The sequence below is a fragment of the Rutidosis leptorrhynchoides genome, chromosome 4, assembly GCF_046630445.1.
Source record: "Rutidosis leptorrhynchoides isolate AG116_Rl617_1_P2 chromosome 4, CSIRO_AGI_Rlap_v1, whole genome shotgun sequence".
Lineage (NCBI taxonomy): Eukaryota > Viridiplantae > Streptophyta > Magnoliopsida > Asterales > Asteraceae > Rutidosis > Rutidosis leptorrhynchoides.
In genome coordinates, this window is record NC_092336.1 from 259752932 (window position 1) to 259776054 (window position 23123).

The 23123-nt window shown below is 33.4% G+C and overlaps 1 protein-coding gene across 1 annotated transcript; it reads left to right on the forward strand.

The window, feature by feature from the left end:
* The first annotated feature begins 9247 nt into the window (after positions 1-9247).
* On the forward strand, positions 9248-14356 carry LOC139843504 (RNA pseudouridine synthase 6, chloroplastic-like). Its single transcript, XM_071833602.1, has 10 exons — positions 9248-9554; positions 10042-10173; positions 10320-10574; positions 10751-10832; positions 11012-11127; positions 11234-11288; positions 11388-11499; positions 12406-12575; positions 12787-13118; positions 13916-14356. The coding sequence occupies exons 1-9, from the start codon at positions 9283-9285 to the stop codon at positions 13060-13062; spliced, it is 1470 nt and encodes a 489-aa protein (XP_071689703.1). The 5' UTR covers positions 9248-9282; the 3' UTR covers positions 13063-13118; positions 13916-14356.
* Positions 14357-23123: the final 8767 nt, after the last annotated feature.

Consider the following 23123-nt stretch of genomic DNA (forward strand, 5'->3'; position numbering starts at 1 on the left):
ATTGTAACAGCCGAGAGTTCTTCCATTTTCTTTCTATTCGTGATTAGATCTTTCAGAAATTTAGCATATCTAGGCATTCCTGAAATCACATCAATGAAAGGAAGATTTACATTTATTTGTTTAAACATATCCAAGAATTTGGATTGCTCGACTTCAAGTCTCTCTTTTCTCATTTTACTCGGGTAAGCAAGTGGTGGTTGGTATGGTTTAACATAAGGTTTACCCTTAACTGTGTTATCTTCATTAACCTTTTCAACTACTGGTTCTGTTTCCTTATCTTGATCAGGTTGTGGTTCTTGTGAAGTAGGAATAGCTTCATCAGAAATTACAGGTATTTCAGGTGGTTTAAGTGTAATACCACTTCTTGTGGAAATGGCTTTAGCTATTTCATTCCGGGGGTTAGCATTAGTATCACTAGGTAGACTTTCCGGTTTTCTTTCACCTATCAATCTTGCTAGGTTACTTACTTCTTATTCTAGATTTTGAATAGAAGCTTGTTGATTTCTAAATGCTTGAGCATTTTGTTCATTGGTTTGTTTCTGAGATGTGAAAAACTGAGTTTGAGATTCAACTAGCTTTGACATCATGTCTTCTAAATTTGGCTTTTTATCATCGGTTTGTGGTGGTTTGTTTTGAAAAATAGGTCTTTGTTGATTGTAAGTATTATTGGATACTTGTTGATTACTAGGACCTTGTTGGTTGTTGTATGGAACATTTCGGTTATAATTCTGGTTTTGATTGTAGATTGGTCTTGGTGGTTGATAATTATTCTGATAATTATTTCCTGGCCTTTGGTTTATGTATGAAACATTCTCTCTTTGTTCCATTGTTATTCAATACTGAGACAATCTTTTGTCAAATGTGGTCCTCCACACTGCTCACAACTAATTCTTATTGAGTGAATATCCTTAGTCATCTTTTCCATTCGTCTCTCGACAGCATCTATCTTTGCGGAAATGGAATCTAAGTCATGGCTAGAATCGGCTCTAGCTGCTTTAGATGATCTAACGATATCTTTTTCTTGGTGCCACTCATGTGAGTGGGAAGCAGTGTTATCAATAATTTTATAAGCGTCAGTTGCGGTTTTCTTCATAATGGAACCACCAGCTGCTATATCGATGTCTTTTCTTGTAGTGATGTCGCATCCTTGGTAGAATATTTGTACTATTTGACAAGTGTCTAAACCATGTTGCGGACATCCTCTCAATAACTTTTCAAATCTGGTCCAAGCCTCATATAGAGTTTCATTTGGCTTTTGTGTGAACGTAACAATTTCTCCTTGAAGTCTCACGGCTTTAGATACAGAAAAGAATTGTTTAAGAAAATTTTCAACTAAAACGTCCCATGTATCAATCGCCCCTTCAGGTAACGATTCTAACCAATCTTTAGCTTCTCCCTTTAAAGTCCAGGGAAATAACATGAGATAGATCTGTTCATCCTCAACTTCTCTGATTTTAAATAGAGTACAGATCCTATTAAAGGATCGAAGATGTTCGTTTGGATCTTCCTTCGGCGCACCACTAAATTGGCATTGATTAGTTACCATGTGTAGGATTTGTCCTTTGATTTCATAATCTGGCGCATTAATGTCTGGTTGAGTAATTGTGTGACCTTGGCCAGTGCGTTTAGCTCGCATTCGGTCTTCCATACTTAAAGGTTCCAGATTCTCCATAATTGAATTTGTTGAATCTGAATCACTATAGGATTCTGATTTAATTGGTTGTTCCTCAACAATCTCTGTTTAAATGATTGGTGGTTCCAGAGGAAAGATTAGTGGTTCAGGATCTATGAATTGTCCCTGAATATTCTCCGGATTCTCAATTGTGAGGTCGGGTTCAAAAAATGGATTATCGAAAATTTGAATTGGAGTACTTGGTCGACTAGATGACGATTCTAAAGAAAAATCAACGGCGACAATATTTGCTAGATGTCTTGATCGAGTTACAGGTGGTGAACGTACAAAAGGTGGTGAACGTTTTGCTCGGTGCATTCACTGAATATCCTATTAGTTATAAAAATAAGAAAAATTATATAAGTTATCAAATTAATAGACTTTTCTGATTTTGCCCAAGTTTTGAATAGCCAAAAGATGCAGCAGAGGGGCAGGATTCGTTTGGTCTCAATATAATTGAGTACTATTTGGCTCCAATATCCCGGTCCACGTACAAATCCAACTATTACTACGAACCAGAAAATTTTGATGTCTATCAATTTAACCACTTAAAATAATTTTTCGTTTTGAAATTTTAGAGAAGAAATAGAAAAAAAAATTCTATGTCCTATAAACTAGAGCGTCGAGAAATAAGAAAGAAAAAGAGTGCGTCGAAAAACGTCAAAAAATAATAGGCGTCGAAAAATAAAAATAAGAAAGTAGCGCGTCGAAACTTAAAAAGTCTGAAAACTAAGAATTAAAAGTTGCGTCTAAAGGTATTAAAGCTTACAAGAAATTCTTTATCCAAAACGGTAAAAACTTTAAAAAGGTACTAAAATCTAAAAACGGCGTCGCAAAATTCTAAAGCACCTAAATCTTAGTCTAAAGAAAAAGCACTTAAGGGATTTTACGGCAAAACCTAAAAAATCTAGAAATAAAAATAACTATGGCAAAAACTATGTCTTAAAACTAAATACGAACGAAAAATACAAAAATTACGCTAAAACGAATAAAAAGATACAAAATATAAAAATAAACTTAAAGTTGTAAAAAGTACAATTTTTATAAAAATAATATTTTTATATTATTTATTTTATAAAACTATTAATTTTATATATTAATAAAACTAATTAAACTAAAAATACAAATTAATAATAAAAACTAAAACTAATTAATTTAAATTTAAACCCTAATTAGGGTTTTAATAATAATAATAAATAATACTCCGTAATTAATGCAGAATTAGGGTTTGACCAGGCGTGTCAGGGTGTGCTACGCTATCTCGTAGCTATGTGGCTTGTCTCCTCTGAGATCGCGGAGTGCAATTTTACGGATTAAAAACTGGGCTAAAACAGTTCGGCCCAATTTAATATTTTATTAAAAATAGTGTTGGGCTTCGACGGGTTTAGGCCCAATTAAATTTTTTATATATTTTTTTTCTGTTTTATATAAAATATTTATATAACTTAAATAAAAACTTAATTTTAAAAACTAAAATAGAAATAAAATTACTTTATAATTTTATATATTATATATTTTGAACAAACTTTTAAAAATAAATATATTATTATTATTATTATTATTTTTCTTTTTATGTTTTTGAATTTTAATATTTAAAAACATATTTTTACAAAACTAATTAAAATTTAATAAAAATCTTTTTTTTATAGCATTTCGCTTAGGCTTTCCCCGACAGCGGCGCCAAAAATACTTGATGTTATGCGAGGTGTATACGAAATAGTTATATTTTTACTACGAAATATTATTAAATACGATACAATTTTACACAAGTTATTTATTTATTTATAGGGTGGATATACCTAAACCTTGCTACAACACTTATAGGCAGTGTACCTAATCGTACAGTAGTGTAGTTTTTAGTAAGTCCGGTTCGTTTCACAGGGATCTAGCCAAGTTTAACGCTATATATTTTATATTTATAAAAATACAAAAATATATAAGTAATATTATTATTATAAAAGGGGGTTTTTACCGTTTAATGACCGGTTTGTCGATTTTAAAACTTTAGTCGCAGTTAAAACCTAATGTAAAATATTAAAAATAAATATAACTTAATTTTAAGAGTAAAGTAAATAACGATAATGAAATTGCGATAAATAAAAAGTACGACAATTAAAGAGTACGATAATTAAAAGTGCAATTAAATACAATGACAAAAAGTGCGATAATTAAAAGTGCAATTAAATATGAAATAAATGAATTATACTTATTTAAACTTCCGTAATCATGATGTGCAACGTGTTGTTTTTAGTTTATTCCCATGGGTTAATTGTCCTTTGTCCTGGATTATTCGATATGTCCATACGGATTTGTCCATAATAGTCCATCAGTCATAATCATAAAGTGCAAAAGTCTTCGTCAAATTATTCTTATTCCCGAAGTCAAATATTCCAACTAATTGGGGATTCGAATTGTAACAAGGTCTTAATACTTTGTTTAATGAATACACCAGGTTATCGACTACGTGTAAACCAAGGTTTTACTACTTTGTTAACAATTACACCAATTACCCTTGAATGTAATCCACCCCTGTTTCAACAAGTCTATTAACTATTAATCCAGTTCCGTGTCCGGTAAAATGAACAATTATTGGTATTTATAGATATCCCGCCCACCGTACCCGATTAAGCGTATGTGGCTATTTATAGATACGTCAAATTATAACCTTTATATTAAATTAACGAGGTATTGTTAAGTTAATATAAAACCCATTAATAGCCCATAGTCTAATTTCCACAAGTGTCGTTCTTTTATCCAAACCCCAATTATGGTACAAAGCCCAATTACCCAATTTTAATATTTAGTCTAACATCACGATTACTTCGGCTTAAATACGCATAATAATAACTTAGCTAAGAGACATTAATGAAAATAATTTAAACATAACTTACAGTGATTTATTAATAGCGTAGTGTTACACGGACAGAATTTCGACTTACACCCTTACAACATTTGCTAACATACCCTTATTATTAGAATTAAAATTAAAATTAAAATTAAAATTATAATATATATATATATATATATCTCTTTCCGTATGATCAAAAGAAAAATAAGTGTAAAATATCGATCGAATGCGTTGCCTTTTATAGGCCCCAGTTTTGGTGTGCTCCGCGATCTCGAAGGGTTTCTCCTTCACAGCTCCGCGATCGCGGAGTAGTGGATTACAGCTCATCCAAGTTTGGCTCCTAGCTTACCGGCGGATTTTTTAATAAATAAATATAATATATATATAATTTTAAGAATTATTTATATATTATATTATATTTATATGCATAGTTGACTTGTAATTTTCGCTCCGTTGCGTCGTGCGTTGAAAGTTGACTTAGGTCCCGGTTCCGGATTTTCGAACGTCCTTGCGTACAATTTAATATCTTGTACTTTGCGTTTTGTAACTTGTACTTTTGTCATTTCTAGACGCTTCTCATCAATAAATTGAACCTCTTGGATTGTACTTTGTACTTTTGAGCTTTTTGGTCGTTTGCGTCTTTAAATCGTCGAATCTGCCTTTTGTCTTCACCTTTTAATATTTAAACGAATATCACTTGTAAATAGAACAATTGCAACTAAAAGCTTGTCTTTCTTGGGGAATAATGCTATGAATTATGTGTTCGTTTTTAGCATTATCAAATAATAATGTTAGTAGTAAAAAATGATAATAATAATAATAATAATAATACCGTTAAAAATAATATTAATGGTAAAATTAATAAGAATAATTAATGATAATAATAATAATGCTGATAAAAATAATGATAATTCTAATAATAATAAATATAATAATAGTTTTAATGATAACAAAATAATAATTTTTGTAAAAATGATAATTTTAATAATAATGATACCTTTAATAAAATGATGATAATAATAATAATAATAATAATAATAATAATAATAATAATAATAATAATAATAATAATAATAATAATAATAATAATAATAATAATAATAATAATAATAATAATAATAATAATAAAGATATCAAATTATACCTTAGAAGCATAAAAAAATAAACTGCCTGGGAGGGGACTCGAACCCGCGACCTCCCGCTAACCCAATAACATCCTTAATCATTTGAATATTTATTATTTTCTGTTTTAATACCTAAACTAAATCTTTTAACCCTTTCTTTCTGTTATCTCCTTCTTCATCATCATCTAACCCTCATCATTTTCCATAATCATGTATCATCACACAATCATGTAAGTTTGGGTTTGGTATCGAACGAAAATAGGAGTATCTCATTATTTACGGTCATCATTCATCATCAGGTACCCATCTTCATTGTAATGATCGAACATTATTCATCACCTTACATCAACGTATCATCATGATCATCATCAATCTCCCACACTGTATATCATGTAACATCTATCATCATCATCATGGTTCCATGTACTTCTTTTGATTGAGAAGAAAAATAAAAAAAAATACGGAAAGCATTCGTTGGAAATAATCCCGCCGCAACACATCTGCCCATTAAACAAACATGGCCCAACAATCCAAATCTTGTGATATTCGGTCCAAGTATAAACCGAACTTTGGATACTTCTTTAGTGGAGTGGTTAAAAAAATTTTTGTACAAAAAAGATAGCGATGTATGTGGACAAATGGGTCGGCAGACATGAAAGAAAAATAAAGTAAGCAGCATAATCGGGGAACAACCTCCAAGTGGCTTGGCTCGTTTAACAATTAATCAATTCCCTAGTTTGTTTATCTCTTGACCCAAGATAAAGTATTTCGGTGCCCACTTATTTATTCAAAAATCTCGTGCCATATGGGAATAAATAATAGGTAAGTGGAGCTTTATTATAGTTGTGGGGTTCGGTTTTGGTGAAAGGATACTGGAACAATAGACAAAGGTTTCAGCATAGCATGTTACTTTATCACATCTCACTCTTCACTTTAATTATTACAGCAATATTATACTCTTAAACTTTATCCTCATTTACGTATTTAATTCCCAATAGAACACTCGATATTCAACAGAATGAGAGAGAAAAGGAGATAGAAAAGGGGTATGATTGTCGATGGATATAGCAGCTGCAACATTTGCTTCATTGTTATGATGTTCACGTTTGAAAAAGTAAAATAGAAACTTATTTGTAGTAGTTGCAGGTGATGTGCCGTGGTGATGAGGTGATAGTTGTCGTGAAGTCGAAGGTGTGGTTTTAGTCATGCTTGTTACAATGGAACAGAAAAATAGATGTTATAGAAGGTGGTGGTTTGTTGTTGGATCGAAGGTTTGTTGTTGTTTTAGGATGGTGTGGTTGTGATGGTAATGGTGTTTGATAGTTATCGAGAAGAAAGTTCACGAAGAAGAAAATAACAATAATGTAGAAAGATGGTGGCGTTTGAGTGTCACCGGACAAGAGAGAAAGAAAGGAAAGGAAAGAGATGGTGAGCGGTTTGTAAAAGGTGAGGTGAGTTAAGATTCAATTAGAAGCAGAAGTGAAAGAGAAGAAAATAGGATATCTTGATCAAATATCAAAAGCAATTGGCTTATACTCTCATCCACCGACATTAAATCACAAGAAAGGGAAATAAAGAAAAGAAGGTTGATTTTGATTGCTAACAGATTTTGTTAGCATTATGAAAATAATTGATTTCTAGGGAACATAATAAAATAAAGTTGATTGTGATTCTAACAAGTTTTTGTTTTGGTACGTAATTGAAGTTGACCCATAACAATATGTAGACAGGAACAAAATTCATGATGTAGAGAATGGAGAAAAAAAAATAAAGTAGATGGAGAAAGAATCGAATTCTGTTATCAGTCACTTTAATTCTTATATTTACTTATTATTAATATTAATAATAGTAATACTAATTAATAACAATTATATAAATATACTACTAATAATAATAGCATTAATAATAATATTAATAATAATGATAATATCAAAATAATATTTAATAATAATAAATATAATGATCAAGGTAATACAAATAATAATAATGATAATTTTTAGTATTTATAAATCATTTTATTATTATTATTTTTTATAATTATGATTATGATAACTATAATAGTAATAATGATAATAATTATAAAATATTAATAATAACAAGGTTCATAATTCTTACAACTAGTTTCGATGATATTAGTAATGATATCAATAATATTAGTAATTAAATGTATCCAATCATATATGTATATATATATATATATATATATATATATATATATATATATATATATTTTCATTTTACATATTTAATTCTACTGATTAATTTGCATTTTATTATTTCGCATTATTATATATACACTTATATTTATTTACATATATATATATATATATATATATATATATATATACACAAACACACACACACACAAACACACATTTATTTACAAACAATTGTCCGTGAATCGTCGGGAATAGTCAAAGGTCAATTGAATATATGGACATCGTTCCAAAATTTTGAGACCCAACGTTACAGACTTTGCTTATCGTGTCGAATTCATATAAAGATTAAGTTTAAATTTAGTTGGAAAAATTCCGGGTCATCACACTATAATTGACTTCATTCTATTGTAATATATCACTACAAATAAATCAAACCTATAAACAAACAATACAACATCAACTCAATCGATTTACATCTGTTGAATAAACCATACAGATCAAACACACCGATCTAAAATCTTAAACTCAAATACCACCAAAGCGAACATCCTAGCACCAACGAGGGACCGGAAACAAGCGAGAAACCGTTGAACTCAAACCCGCTATCACCTTTGCAAACCGCTACTAAAACTCGATCAAAGAATCGCCCACATACACCCAAAAGATACTAAACTTCTATCAATGATCTGTCTAAACCGAAAAGATGAGGGAAGGTTAAATCCCTGAAGGAAAGGAGAGATATGCCACCGGAAATGAAACACATATTGTAGATGTCAACTCATCCTTGAAGCTATTATTTAACCACCAACAAAGTGTTGAAACACAAATCACAATCCTTATAGTATTTTGTTTATTTTCATGGCTGAAACACGAATTAAAGCTACCATCTAATCACCAATAAACAGTTTATTATGTAATATTCACATCAACGCTAACACTGAACATTGTTGTTATGTCAGATTTACGTAAACAATAAGATTATTAAGACTTAACATATCTACTATGACAACAGAACTAAACTTTTATGAGCTTTACATTTACCAATATACGTTTATATACCCAAATCTGAAACAAAAAATAAGTTGGATTCACGTCTAATATCATCCTTTCATAGCTAGAAAGACTAAAAATACGGAGAGTAGAGTGCGTACAATGAAGACAGGATATGGTCGAAAAAATGACCATAAGCACTTAGATTCACTTTTACACCTAACAGCTAAGTAAAATAATCTTAAGATCACTCTGTAAAACAAGGATTTTAAACCATGTAACATGATTCAAAAGAAATTTTTTTTACTCTAACAAACAATTTTCTAAATTTTAATGAAGTACATACTTAAGAACTGTCGGTGTAATAATACTTTGCAAAAAGGATCGATACTGTAAAAGGGAAAAACACACATGGTACAAAACTGTAACTCAATCCCAATTCTTTCATCTCCCAACTCCCAAAAGCCACCTGCAAAATTTACACAAAACATGGCAATAGTTTCATCGTCATCATCAGCAGTAGTTCCCAAATTGAGGACCATTACTAATCTTACATTACAACTAATTCCAACATTATCAACCGCATCTGCTACTATCACAACCACCGCCACCAATCACCACCACAAAACCACCACTTTTTCTTCTGTTTTGAATTCAAACTTGTTCAATCTTCATCATAAAAACAGAGCCTTCACATCTGATTCAACTGCTGTTGTTTCATCATCATCAACTCTATCCACTCCTAACCCTAATTCAACTCGGTACTATTATTACACACAAACATACATGTATATTTGGATATATATATACTAACTAGGTTATCTGAATCTGCTATGCACACTCTCTAGTACACACATACATACATACACTACATGTATGAAAAGCTTCTTAATATTGCATTCATGTTATTAACTTGAAATCCACATTTAACTTCTTTGAATTCTCAATTTTTATCCAATATAAAGACATAGACTTGATTTAGGTAAGCTAGGTGCAGTCTATTTTTAGTTGATGTTCCATACGTTACTGTAATTTTAACGATAATTTCAATGCGCATATTTGATATAGTATTCTGCCTTTTATGTTTCAAGGATGATTGTTATGCCTCAAATGGGTGTACTTTATGGTTACAAATCATGTCTAGTTAATAATTAGTTCTTCGGTAATGCCATTCGCGAGTCAGAATTATTCGTAAAGAAGTTTGGGTGATAACTCGATTTGTGACACTTGAATAATTTACTGTTTCAGTCATGAGGAATATGGTCGCTTACTTCCGTGCCCTGCTGAAAATTCTCTACCAAGAAACATTGAGCATTTAGTTGTTAGAAAAGGAGGGCCGATTCTTGATTTTATCGCCAACTCTTTGGATCTTCCACGTTTGTGAGTTAATACATTTTCTTTAATTATATATGCTTTTATTAACCTTTTTACCATTGTCATAATTGATTCTTACTTTGATTGTGGTTTCTGTTATCTTATTCTTATTAACAATTAAATATTATGATTAATGTGCTTGAACTTTGAAGGTATGTTGCAGATCTTATTCATTTTGGAGCTGTGCATTATGCACTTGTGTGCCCAAAGCCGCCTTCAACTGCTACAATGGAAGAAATTAAGTTGTACAAAGAATTTACAAAACCATCAGTCTTAAGAAAGAGAGTTTCAATTAAAGGAAAAACTGTAAGAGAGGCACAAAACACTCACAGGATTACTCATGTTGATCAGTTTGTTGAAGAAGGAACGTATGTGAGGGTGCATGTGCGTCCTAAACGATTTCCAAGGTACTGCAGTTTTTTTACAAATAAGTAATGCATATGTTTACTGTTCTGATAAAGTTTAACTTCTAAAAAAATTGGAACTTTATAAGGATCGAAGATCATATGTGAAACATTATAATATAAGGTTACTTGTTGACAGTTTTGATCATATTGTTGACTAATTCTTTAATCTTCTCCAGATGCTATGAAATTGACTGGAGGTCCAGAATAATTGCTGTGACGGAGTCCTATGTGGTCCTTAATAAGCCTGCTGGCACATCAGTACGTGAATCAATTTGTTCCTCTTGATCTATTTGTTAAGTGCATGAGCGGCATAATTTCGCTGCACGCATGGGCTAGTTTTTCCTCTAAACCAAAACAAGTGATATATTTATCGCATTTTACGGTATATACTATCTAAATTACTCTTTATGGTGTTACTCACGTTTTCTTTTTTTCAGGTAGGTGGAACTACTGACAACATTGAAGAAACTTGTGTAACATTCGCTACTCGTGCTTTGGAATTGACTACTCCATTAAGGACTACTCATCAGATTGATAATTGCACCGAAGGCTGGTATAATCTAATCTTGAAGTTTACAGTATATAATATAATATTATATCATTGTCTAGATTAATAGCTTTTGTTATGGGAAGAAGACAAACGTCATTTTGTTTTGCAGTGTTGTGCTAGCGAGAACTAAGGATTACTGTTCAGTTTTTCATAAAAAGATCATGGTACTCTATACTTACATTTTCTCTATATGTGGCTTATATTTAATGTTGAAGTACTTTTAGGTTTGTAAGTGATGGATAGAAATGTATTATGTTTACCAGGAGAAACAAGTGAAGAAACTATATCTTGCTCTTGCTGCTGCTTATGTGCCATGTGGGGTCATGACCCATTACGTGCAACCTATTCGAAAGTCCCCTAAAATTGTTTCTGAAGGTTCTGGTTCATCCTATATTCTTTTATATGTAAAGATATTATAGCATTTGTTAAAAAGAATGTTCTGAGATTACGGTTATGGTAGAAGACAAAGTTACTTCTATCTTTGACCTGCCATTGACCATTTAATAGATTTGTGTAGATGTAGATTGTCAGTGAGTGATTACACACAATTGCAAGTGAATGATTGCATTATTCTATCTGCTTAAATTATTTTTAAGGAATACTATAAAATGCTATTCTGTATGTTCCAAAATGTTAGTCACTTCAGAATTTCTTAGATATCATTTTCCATTAGTTAAAGTTTCTTTTTATATTGACGTGCAGTTTTATAGTTTCGGTGTGTAACTAGGCTAGCTTATTTTCATCATTTGATTTTTGCTACCAGTAAATAAATAGCATACATGTTTAATAAGGTTGGCACTAAATTGCGTTTATGTCAAAGGACAAATTTAAGTTTTAATAAACTTGATTGGTTGCTTTGGCTTAAGAATCCTTCACTTTATGTATGTTAATGTTTTGGTTTTATTGCTTGGTTTTATATGGTCTGCTCTCGTGATTTCCGCTGTAATAGGTAGATGCTTTCTTGTATCTTGTTATGTGGTTGTTTTCTCAATAACCAACCAACCCCTCGTGATTTGTTTGTTTTATTGTTGATTGTGTATCTCGTGTATTGGTTTGGGCCGATTAATGGCCCTTCGAGTTTTATTAATAAAATCGTTGCCTTTCGGGAAAAAAAAAAGTTTTAATAAACCTGTTATAGGATTTGAACATCCTAAAATGAAGATTACAAAACCAAATTATAGGTTAACAACTTGAGAAACATTGTACACTATCATGAGTTACGTAAAGCACAAATGATTATTTACATATATGTAATTATGTACTTGTCTCTTTAATGTGCAGATTTGATTAAAGAATGGATTTCGTGCCAACTTGAGGTCCTAGAATGTAGGAAAGTTCCCTGGCCAAATGCTGTACTGGAAGCAAAATATGGAATTCAAGATTTCGACTGGCCTAATAAAGAGTTTGCCTACGAGTGTAAAATCAACTTGTTGACCGGTCGTACTCACCAGGTACTACAGGATAATCTAAACATTTATATATACTACACACAAATATATCAAACATAAAACATATATTTCAAACATAGATATAGGGCACATAAATATTTCAAACATAAATATATTATTTATATCTAACATAAAGGATACACCTTGATATTACCACCTCTCGCTTATACGAATTAGCACATACAAATTGATTTATGTCATGTATATGGTGTAGATACGAGCTCAACTTGCTGCCTGTGGTGCACCAATAGTGGGTGACTCAATGTATATGCCAGCTGCAATGGCAGAGATAGCCAGTCCCGGGCTAAACCCGTTCGGGAGATACAAAAAGCAGTTTGATAGTGAGGCTGAACGAGAATATGCGGCTCAAGAATGGGCTGCAAAGCACGGGAAGGAACCTGGGCTGGCTATTGGTCTGCAAGCTAGTCAAATCTCATGGGATGAAGGTAACCACTGCTACGAGGCTGGACGTCCATGGTGGAGTCAATAACGATACGTATGATCTGGAGCTTTGATGGACAGATACTTTTTTGCATGAATTATGAGGTTTGTACTCGTTTGGTATTAGTATTTATTGTCCCCACTATAAGCTTTATTTGGTGTTTGTTCATTCGCATGGTGTTAAGTGTATATATACTATAATATATTATTAAACATGTGCATGTGACTTAATTTCTTTATATTCTATTTGAGTAGTCAAAAGTTAATGATTATAACCCCAAGCTCCTAAGATCTTCGTCTTCATCTTCATCATGAAGTTGTTTGTTTCTCCTTCATCTTAAAAGTTAGTGACAAAATTGGAATACACCCAAGGTTGCAAAAATAGCTACTCGGGAAATACTTGGTTGGGACTTTTTTGGTGTAATTGGCAACTGGGGGAGTACTCGGGGAGCAATCGGATTTTGACCAAGTTTGACTTTGACAAATTTCAGAATTTGGCCTAGTAATCCCGAGTGTTGGCCGAGTAATCCCGTTGACCGAGGGTTGACCAAGGGTTGACTGAGTACTCGGCCTGAACTTTTTATTGAGTACTTGACGAGTTTTTCCAAGTTCGGCAACCTTGATTACACCTCCACCATGTTAATCATTACATAAATGGTCTTTAGCCCCCAGGGGTTCTAGCGGCCCCATCAACCAAGAGGTTATGAGTTTAAGTCTTAAAATGAGATTTGAGACCGGGCCAAATAGGTGTATAAAGAAGGGGTGTATGTGTGAGTTTTTTGCTGTTAAAACAAAAAGAATGTATGCAATATCTTGGTAGACATAAAAATTGCCTTGTATGTATTGACTAGATCAATGTTCTTGATGTTTATTCACTGTAATCTGGGTTTGAAATTTGCCAGAGGAAAAGACAGAAATTTATGACAGAATGGCTGCATTGGAGCAGGAGAAGGGTAAAGTTGTACATTCACAAAATGGCTGCATTAGTTATTGAATCAATTATCTCATGGAGAATGCGATAGCATGGTATGGTGTCAAACAATGTCTACTGCACAGTTTGTCAAATGAGGAAATTTAGTAGCAACACACAGTAGATTTTCTTGTAGTGTGGTTAAACTGAGTATGAGTCATACTGGCTGACCGGCGACCACTTAATATATCTGTATGTCAAATTATTTACAGTGTTATGTTATACGGAGTATATGATTGTAGCATTAGCAAGTTGCATTCATTTTGGATATATGGACTCCACATTTATGCCATCCTGGATTTATTTCAACTGTGCTGTTATTTGAGGGTTATGTATAAAACAACACAATATGAAAGCTGATTTCAGGTAATAAAAGTTCTTGCAGATGATAGGAAATTGGTGCCAATGATTGTACATGAGTATGAACACATGTTGATTCAAAATTTACTATGTCATGCACTTGATTGCTTTGCCTCCTTTTTTTCATTATGTTACTTTTGATATATTTATCAAAATTATGCGACAAGTAGTTGTATTATGTGCATAAATAGTTGTACTTTATGGTGGATTTATCAAAATATTAGTGAAGATGTTGTTGGTCTCTCTTTTGGACATTTATTAATAAACTGAACATGGTATGATGTTGGGATATGCTTTTAAGTTTCAGCAAGAAGTAATTTGGTTTTAGTTCTGAGTTCTGAAAGTGGTCAAATTAATTTTGATTTTATAAATTGAACATGCAGAAACATACAGAAAAGTGGTCTGAGACAACCCAGCCAAAACACAAAGGAACTTAAACACACCAACTAGTAATCAAGTTCTAAACTTTCAACGTGGAAAACGGTCCAACACAATTGCATATTCAAGATCAAGAAACTCAGCCAAACAAGATCATATATGAATAACCACTATAATATAAGTTTTCTCCACACTAAAATCCTCAATAATGGAAAGAATGAGTGTTCCAACACTAACAAGATTCATATGCAATTATGCATTAACTTAATTCGTAGCAACTCAAAAGCACTTATCAAAATTTGGTCAAAATTACGATAAACGGTGGTTCTTGATGTTTACCCACTCAATTTACACAAGATTTAGATCTCGGGAAAATTGCTCAAAGAAAGATCCACAACTACTTCTCGATTCGGATCTTGAGTTGCATCAGCATTGCTTGCTTCACCTGCAAATAATCGAGTCAAATAAATACTTTGCTTAAAGTTTTAATCTTTGTAACAGTAATAGACTTGATGAATCGGGTCACATAAGTTAGTTGATTAAAATTCAAAATCACTAGGTAATTCCATATTTAAAGCTCACTAGCAACATATTTGAGTGACTAGAGAAAGGGTCAGAAATGATCGCCGTTAGGCTTCATTTACCCGTTTACCGTTTACAAGCCACACGAAAACTGGTCAACAAATGGCTAAGTAGAACTACTTATATATATGAGAAGTGATATTTAAACCATCAAAGTTACTTACTTCATAGTTCATACACCAAAAAGGTACAACAACCATTAGAGTCAAATTTATATTCAGAATTTATCATCCCTAACATCATTTGTGTGATTTTAGCATCAAACTAGCACTATTAAGTTAATTATGTTCAGTTTCATATAATCATTCACTCACTTTCAAAATGCACATTCAAGCACCCCAAAGAGAGTTTGGTTTTAATGCAGTTAAACATACTTAAAGTACCATAAAATATCAAACGATACCAAGCTAAGATGTGAATCAATCAATACTAATAAGCTCCCATACCTGTATGTTCATGCCTTTCTTGCAGCAGGCCTTCATTTTGCACTAACGGTTGATTCTCAAAAACGGTATTAACCGGAGTTATAACCTCAGGCTTCTCCACATCTGGCTCCTTTTCTTGCTGCTCATTTGCGCTTACACTAATCATGGTATCCCTTTCAGGGATACTCTCAGCCGTAGGATCAGATATCAATTGCTCATTTTTATCCCTTCGATCACAATCTCGTGCTTCTTCAACCGCTTTAGACGCCTCAAAAACCTGCATAACGCCATCTTGCTCAACCAATCTCAAACTTTCTTGTGGTGCAGAACTACTACTTCCACCAGTCACCATAACAGGCTGCTGAGGTGGCTGCTTTGTAGATACTGATTCAGGAGCACACATTTGCATTTGGTTTCTTGGATTCAAGGGTGGGATTGGATATTCGCCTCTTGTGCACATTGAAAGATGTGGCGCCACATCATTCGCTGGTGTCACATGAGCGACATGTCCTTGTTGAAACACAATGCCACGTAGGATTGAGTTATTCGGACCCAAACGAGTTGAGATGAGGTACCCGTTGTCAAAAATACCATCGATAACGCACGTGACTGCCTGTCCTACCATACTAGGGTCAACCTTGTTCACATTTGTGGTAGAAGGAATGATGGTTGCTGGTGGTTGTGGTGATTGGAAGGTGGTGATTAGGGCGGCACATGGTGGTTGGGTAGCGGAAATAATGGTAGTTGGTGGTGGTGGTAACATGGCTAATGGTGGTTGAGTATGTTGTTTTACGTTTCTCGGCGTGCTTTCATCTTTTCGTGGACGCCCGCGCTTACGCTTCACTGGGAGGTTCGGTGTATTTGAAATGTTCTGTTGATTCATTCTGCCAAAAACTTTTTGTAACACGAAAAAAAAAGTGTCAACATTTCACTTTTGAATGCCAAGAAACTAGCTTTTTAACTTGAAAATTCACAAAAGGAGGTATGCTAAAAGATGTATACGTATTAAACCAAAATGATACACCCACTTGCTTTTTTATGTATCCACTATTATTATTCATTATATGTACAAGTTATAAATGTGTAATGTAAATGAATTTATTAAATACGTGAGTGTCACTCCCCAAAAGTAAAAAAGGAACTACACATATGAAGTTGTATAATGTTACAAAAGGTACACTTTGTATGTGAGCTCCATTTATCAACATATGTTGAATTTTGGTTTCAATGCAACTATCATAACTCTTATTGACTTGCTTAACTCATTTGACAAACTGCAACAAGTTGTTGCATTTCTTATTCTATACCATAAGAATAATAAAATATTTTTTTTTTTGAAAGGCAATGTTAGTGGTTAGAGTTAATTCACGAAAATCCCCCCCCCCCCCCGAGACTCGAACCCTTGATCTCCTCGAACACCATGTTAACATGGTGACCAATGAGGCAAAGCCCCATTGGCATAAGAATAATAAAATATACTAGTCCGTTGGCATATTTTAACCACAAAAGAGAGGTGCAAAAATTTTTATATATTTAAAAAATAAATAATAAAATTTATATATGCATGTACATACATATACAATCTTGAAAAACATATCAATGCGCACAAGATTAAAATTTACTGATTACCGATTCCATAATGAAACCCTAGAAAATCCCACATGTAAAATCAGATCAAATTAGTGAATGACATCAAATCAGAACCAACTTTGCATATAATTACATTAAACTGTATGAATATGAATAAGAGATTAAGATATAATAAACACACACACAAATTTAATAAACTTACTTGATACAAATTGAGATTACGAGGGTTACGTATTACTCGTATATTGCTTTAGATTAATCTGATGTGATTGAATGGATTATTTTTAGAGTAAGTAATAATATAATAAATATAAATAATATAACAAATATGATTCATTTAAGTCATATTTAGGATGGAAAAACTGAAACCGAAAATAAATAAATTATAAATAAATTTCATAATAATCAACAAGTTACATATATATTCAAATTATACTCTATTTATACTTTTTTTTATCAATATCAGTCCTTAGATTAATCAGCAGCTCATACTTGAACGCCTTATGTTAAAAATTATCGTGTAATCCATTGATAAATAAGGGAGATGATCCTCACACATCACTTTTTAATCCATGTACACTTAATTATCTATTTTATCTTTAATTATATTATATTTACAATAATAATATAAGTTCAACTCTCTCGATTTATCTAGGGGCATAACTATAAATTTATGAGATAAAAGTGTACATAGATCAAAAAGTGGTATGTGAGAATCACCTCCCCTACTGCTGCTACTGCTACTACTACTACCACCACCACTATCACTACCATAATTGATGGCTTGATACTAACTTTCCACCATAATTGCAAGTTATCTTTACCTCTGAAAAAATGTTTTAAATATAAATCAAAATTATTTCTTGTTGCAACATGCGAAAAGCCCCGCCACTTGTTCTATATATTCTAGTTCTAAAATTGTTTTGATATAGCACATTTTCTTGAAGCTGTAAGTTAATGATTTATGGTATGGTGATAAATTATGATAGGTTCGATTTAAAAGCTAGAATTTTAGAACTGTTATATTATATTATCGTTATATGACTAAAGAGTCATTGACCTAACGTTATCGAGTTAATTTCTCCAACTAAAAGGTTGTGAGTTCAAGTTCACAGATAAACATTTGTATATTCGGAAAAATTCATGCAAGGTAATTTATAGTATATTATATTATTTTATTTATATTTCTCTTATATTCATTATTAGATAGAATATGCTAGTTGGCTCATGTCTAATTGTGGGTTTAGTCCATTAGAGTTTTAAGATTGCCTATGTACTCTATAAATATCGTTGGAATAATACGTAGAACCGGTAGAGTTTTCACTGTTTAACATGGTATCGGAGCGGATATGATCCTAATACGTAGTCGATCACCGCGTGCCGCTGTATTTATACCGCCCCAATAAATCAGCAACCATTCTTTTGTAGACCAACAACCAAGTAACTATTTCTATCAGTGTAACGACCCTGAAATTTCCAACGTTATTTTATTAATAATTATTATTATTAATACGTGTGATTAAATGAATGTATGTTATTACATTTACATGTTACCATGATTGCCCGAACTTGACTTTAATTGCTCGAAACGTCTTTGTGACATCCGGAACTTGCACGAATAATATTTTCAAGTATTATTTACATTCATGATTAGTTTTATTAATCATTTTGATTAACTATGGCTATTAGTTAGTTACTTGGACTTTAATTGGCTTAACTTGTTATTAATTGTACTTGGGCTTTATTAGTGTTATGGACTCTTGAACTTGGGCTTCCAAGCCCACCCTACTTATGTTAATGGGTAAACTAGCCCATGTTACACTTGTAAGTATTAATTTGAATGGTAACTAGTTAGTTACATGCAAATGGAATCTAGTTCTCTTAATCCCCATGAGACTATCCCTTTTAACCAACTTTTATAAGCTTTACTTGCATGTGACCAAAGAGCAAAGCTCTTCCCCTTGATGGACAGCAGGCCGTCGGCCTTGGGGAGGTATTAGGAGAGTTTGGACTTCATTATTTCATTACATCTCACTTACATTCCTCTCTCAAAAATACACACACTTGAAATCCTCTCAACTTTCCTCTCTTTTTCTCTTATACTTGTAAGCAACTTGGAACCTTTCTTCTTCCTTTCTTGCTTATCAAAACCGTAGCATATGCTACTTATATCATCATCATCATCTCTTGTTACTTGTTCTTGTTGTTTGGTTTCTTGTTTGTTAATTAGTTACTCACTTGTCTTTGTTGTATGTTTCTTACTTACTTAGTTTACAAGAATCAAACTACCTAGTTTATTCTTCATTTTTATCTTGTATTTACAAGAACAAACAAGAACTAAGCTTACTAGTTTATGTTCTACATATGTTGCATCAAAAGATTTAAGTTCATGGGTGTATAAAATCATACTTGTAAGTCATGGAAGTAAACTAAAAGTTTACTTTACTTAAAGATCAACTTTGGTTGAATCTTTAAAAGTATGAACAACCATGAATCTTTTTCTTGTTTATTTAGTTTACTACTTCATTTCATGCACTTTAATTTCATGTAATTAGATTAAATGGTCAAGTACTACAAGTTAGTCTTGATTCCATTAATCTTGGACTTAAAGTTAACTTTAAAGTTCAAGAACATATAAAGGAAACTTTTTAATTATAACTTTGTATACTTATGCTTGATCTAGACTTTTGAGTCTTGGATCTTCAAGATCTAACTAAGAACTATGTTCTACATTTTAAGATCTTGATTAGTTAGTTAACTTTCAAGTTTATAGTTCAATATTTCTTTTAAAGTTCATGTATGTGTTAGATCTAAGACTTTGATGTAACTTTGGTTCATCAAACTTCATACAACTCTTAAGTGAGTTGTGCTTCATGTCTTAGACTTGCACTAGGGTTATGATGGTCAAGACTTGGTTAAGATGATGTAGATACATCAATGAGTTGTACACTTAAAGCTATATGGATCAAGGATGAGAACCATGATGAACATCAAGCACCAAGACCACCGGAACCCTTTTAAACTTACTGTTTCTGTCCAAAAGCTACTGATCTGATGTTTCTGTAACAGACCAGTAGACCTGGGCTGTTCTAACCTTGATTTTTAGATAGAACTTTTCGAGTAGATAACTTTTCATATAGGACTCGTCTTAATCCGAGTTACGGTTTAGGATTTATGGCCCTCCGATCGTCACTATGTCCTTTAACGTTGTGCAGAAATTTCTGACCTACTCGCACTTAGACCGTCGCCACGGTCAAACGAAGACGAGTTTGCTTCTGGAATTTTTACCACACTTAAGGGACTCATAGACGGAGCCATGGCCACTAGTCTCACCTTAATTCAGTAAGGGTAGAGGCCGTGGTGACTGACTGAAGTCAGACTTTGTTTTAAACTACTTTCATAAACGAAACCTACCTTACGCCTTTTGTTTAATGATGAATGATGATGACCCTTAAGACCTTAATTACATACTTTTAAACCTATTAAGACGATTTACTGACTTAGTACTATTTGACTTAGGTTGAGGACTTCAGACCGTTTACTTGCACACCTTTCCCGACTACTACTTTACCGCTACATATCATTGTGAGTTATAGCATTCCCTTTTTACTTTAACTTATTTTGGGAACTGAGAATACATGCTGATTTCATGTTTTACATACTAGGCACGAGTACTTAAACTTATATATGTGTGGGTTATACAATGGCATAAACATTCCCTTTAGCTCGGTAACGTTTAATCATTGGTTTTTGAACCGTGAACGCGAATCTTAGATATGGATCCATAGGGTTTGACATCCCCACTCGGGCTAGTCGCGCTAGCATTTAACGAGTGTTTAATACTTCGTAGACATACGCACTTGCCAAGTGTACTTTCAGGGGGTATAAATGTTAAGTTAGTTACCAAGTGCCCACGGTTAACATATACTTTATCATACTGTTTTGAAACGCTCTTTGTAGCACTGAAATCTCGTGGCCTACCTTACATACTGTTATACTTAAACTGTAGCTCACCAACCTTTATGTTGACTTTTTAAGCATGTTTTTCTCAGGTGCTTGAGGTTAGCTTCCGCTGTGTACTAGTCGTGCTGTAGACACCCGCTGCTTAGAGTTGTCATCGCATGAACTACTTTATTTTGCATTCAAACATTCGTACTTTTGAACTATGACTTGTAACGACCATTGTGGTCACATACACTTATTATTTGCTTCTACTTAGTGAAGCATGCTTTTGAAATGTAAAACATTTGATGTCAGTTATGACATCACCTTTTTATCGTGAATGCAACTTCTTTAATTACAGCATATAGTACTTAACCTTGTAATGATCCTGTTGTTGATGATTCGTACACGATGGATTTGGTACGGGACATCACAACTCGGTCGAATAAAACCCTTCTCCAGCAACTCTTGGGTTTGATTTAACAACTCTTGCATTTCCATTGGTGCTAAACGATAAGGAGTTTTAGCAATTGGAGTAGCTCCCGGAACCAACTCAATGTGAAATTCAACTTGTCTTTCCGCCGGAACACCCGGTAACTCGTCCGGAAAAACGTCTTCGAATTCCCTAACCACCGGAATTTCACGAATAGGTGGTGGCTCATCACGAGTATCAACAACATGGGCAAGAAAAGCCAAGCCACCACTAACAAGAAAACGACGTGGCCGTGCAAAAGAACATATCGGCACAAGTCTTCTTCGTCTATCGCCATGAATAATCAACTCTCCCCCACTTGGGGTCTTCACACGAATAAACTTTTCATGGCATGCAATATCGGCTCTATTTCGATCGAGCCAATCCATACCAACAACGATATCAAAATCGCCCAAAGTCATAGGGATGAGACCAATTTTAAAGTTTTTGGCACCAAAAACGACATCACAGTTCTTACACACATCAACCACTAGCACCGTCTTGCCGTCCGCTATTTCGACTTCTACTGGACGACTTAACTTAGCTAACGGTCTATCAAGTTTAGGCACAAATTTTGGAGACACAAACGACAAATTTGCACCGCTATCAAAAAGAATCCTTGCCGGATTAGAATTGACCAAGAAGGTACCTGAGACAACTTCGTTGGATTGCTTGGCTTCGTCGTTAGTCATCAAATAGTTTCGACCTCGAGCCGTACCCGCTGCCTTCTCTAGCCTTTTAACATTATCGTTGTTCAAATCGGGACACTCTGACTTTCGGTGTCCTTCTTTGTTGCAATTAAAACAAGTGATTTTGGTCGACGCCTTGGTGCAATCACGGGCCATCTGTCCTCTTTATTACAATTATAACATGTGGGCCCGAAACCCACGTAAGCACCCTTCTTCACACTATTAATGCTTTCGGAGCCTTTCTTGTTCTTTTTATTGAAAAAGTTCGAATGACTCGAACCTGCAAACTTTCTTTTAGAAAAAGTGAAATCGCTTTTCCTTGGAACCTCTGGCTCAAAACCCCGAGCCAACTCAAACAACTCCTCAAAAGACTTAGCCATACCCCGACTAATCTTACCCTTCAACTCATCATTTAAAGTACGGTAGAAATCTTTCATTAATTTGTGATCGTCACCAACATACTCCGGGAAAAAGGGAGTCTTTGCCAAAAAGGTAGACTTGAGAGTAACCAAGTCCATCGAACCTTGTTGCAAATGATGCAACTCGTCCCGGATTCTATCAAGGTCGGAAGAAGTTCGGTATTCTTGGAAGAATTCCTTCTTAAACTCCTCCCATGTCAAGCTCATGCATTGCTCTTCACCATATAAATTGATTTTGTCGTCCCACCACAACTTGTCTTCTTCACGTAGCATGCTAGACCCA

What these genes read in the sequence shown, in the direction of transcription:
- LOC139843504 (XM_071833602.1), top strand. Translation starts at nt 9,283, where the DNA reads ATGGCAATAGTTTCATCGTCATCATCAGCAGTAGTTCCCAAATTGAGG. An exon ending in CCTAACCCTAATTCAACTCG is followed by an intron (nt 9,555 to 10,041) that starts GTACTATTATTA and finishes TTACTGTTTCAG; the next exon opens with TCATGAGGAATATGGTCGCT. An exon ending in CGTCCTAAACGATTTCCAAG is followed by an intron (nt 10,575 to 10,750) that starts GTACTGCAGTTT and finishes AATCTTCTCCAG; the next exon opens with ATGCTATGAAATTGACTGGA.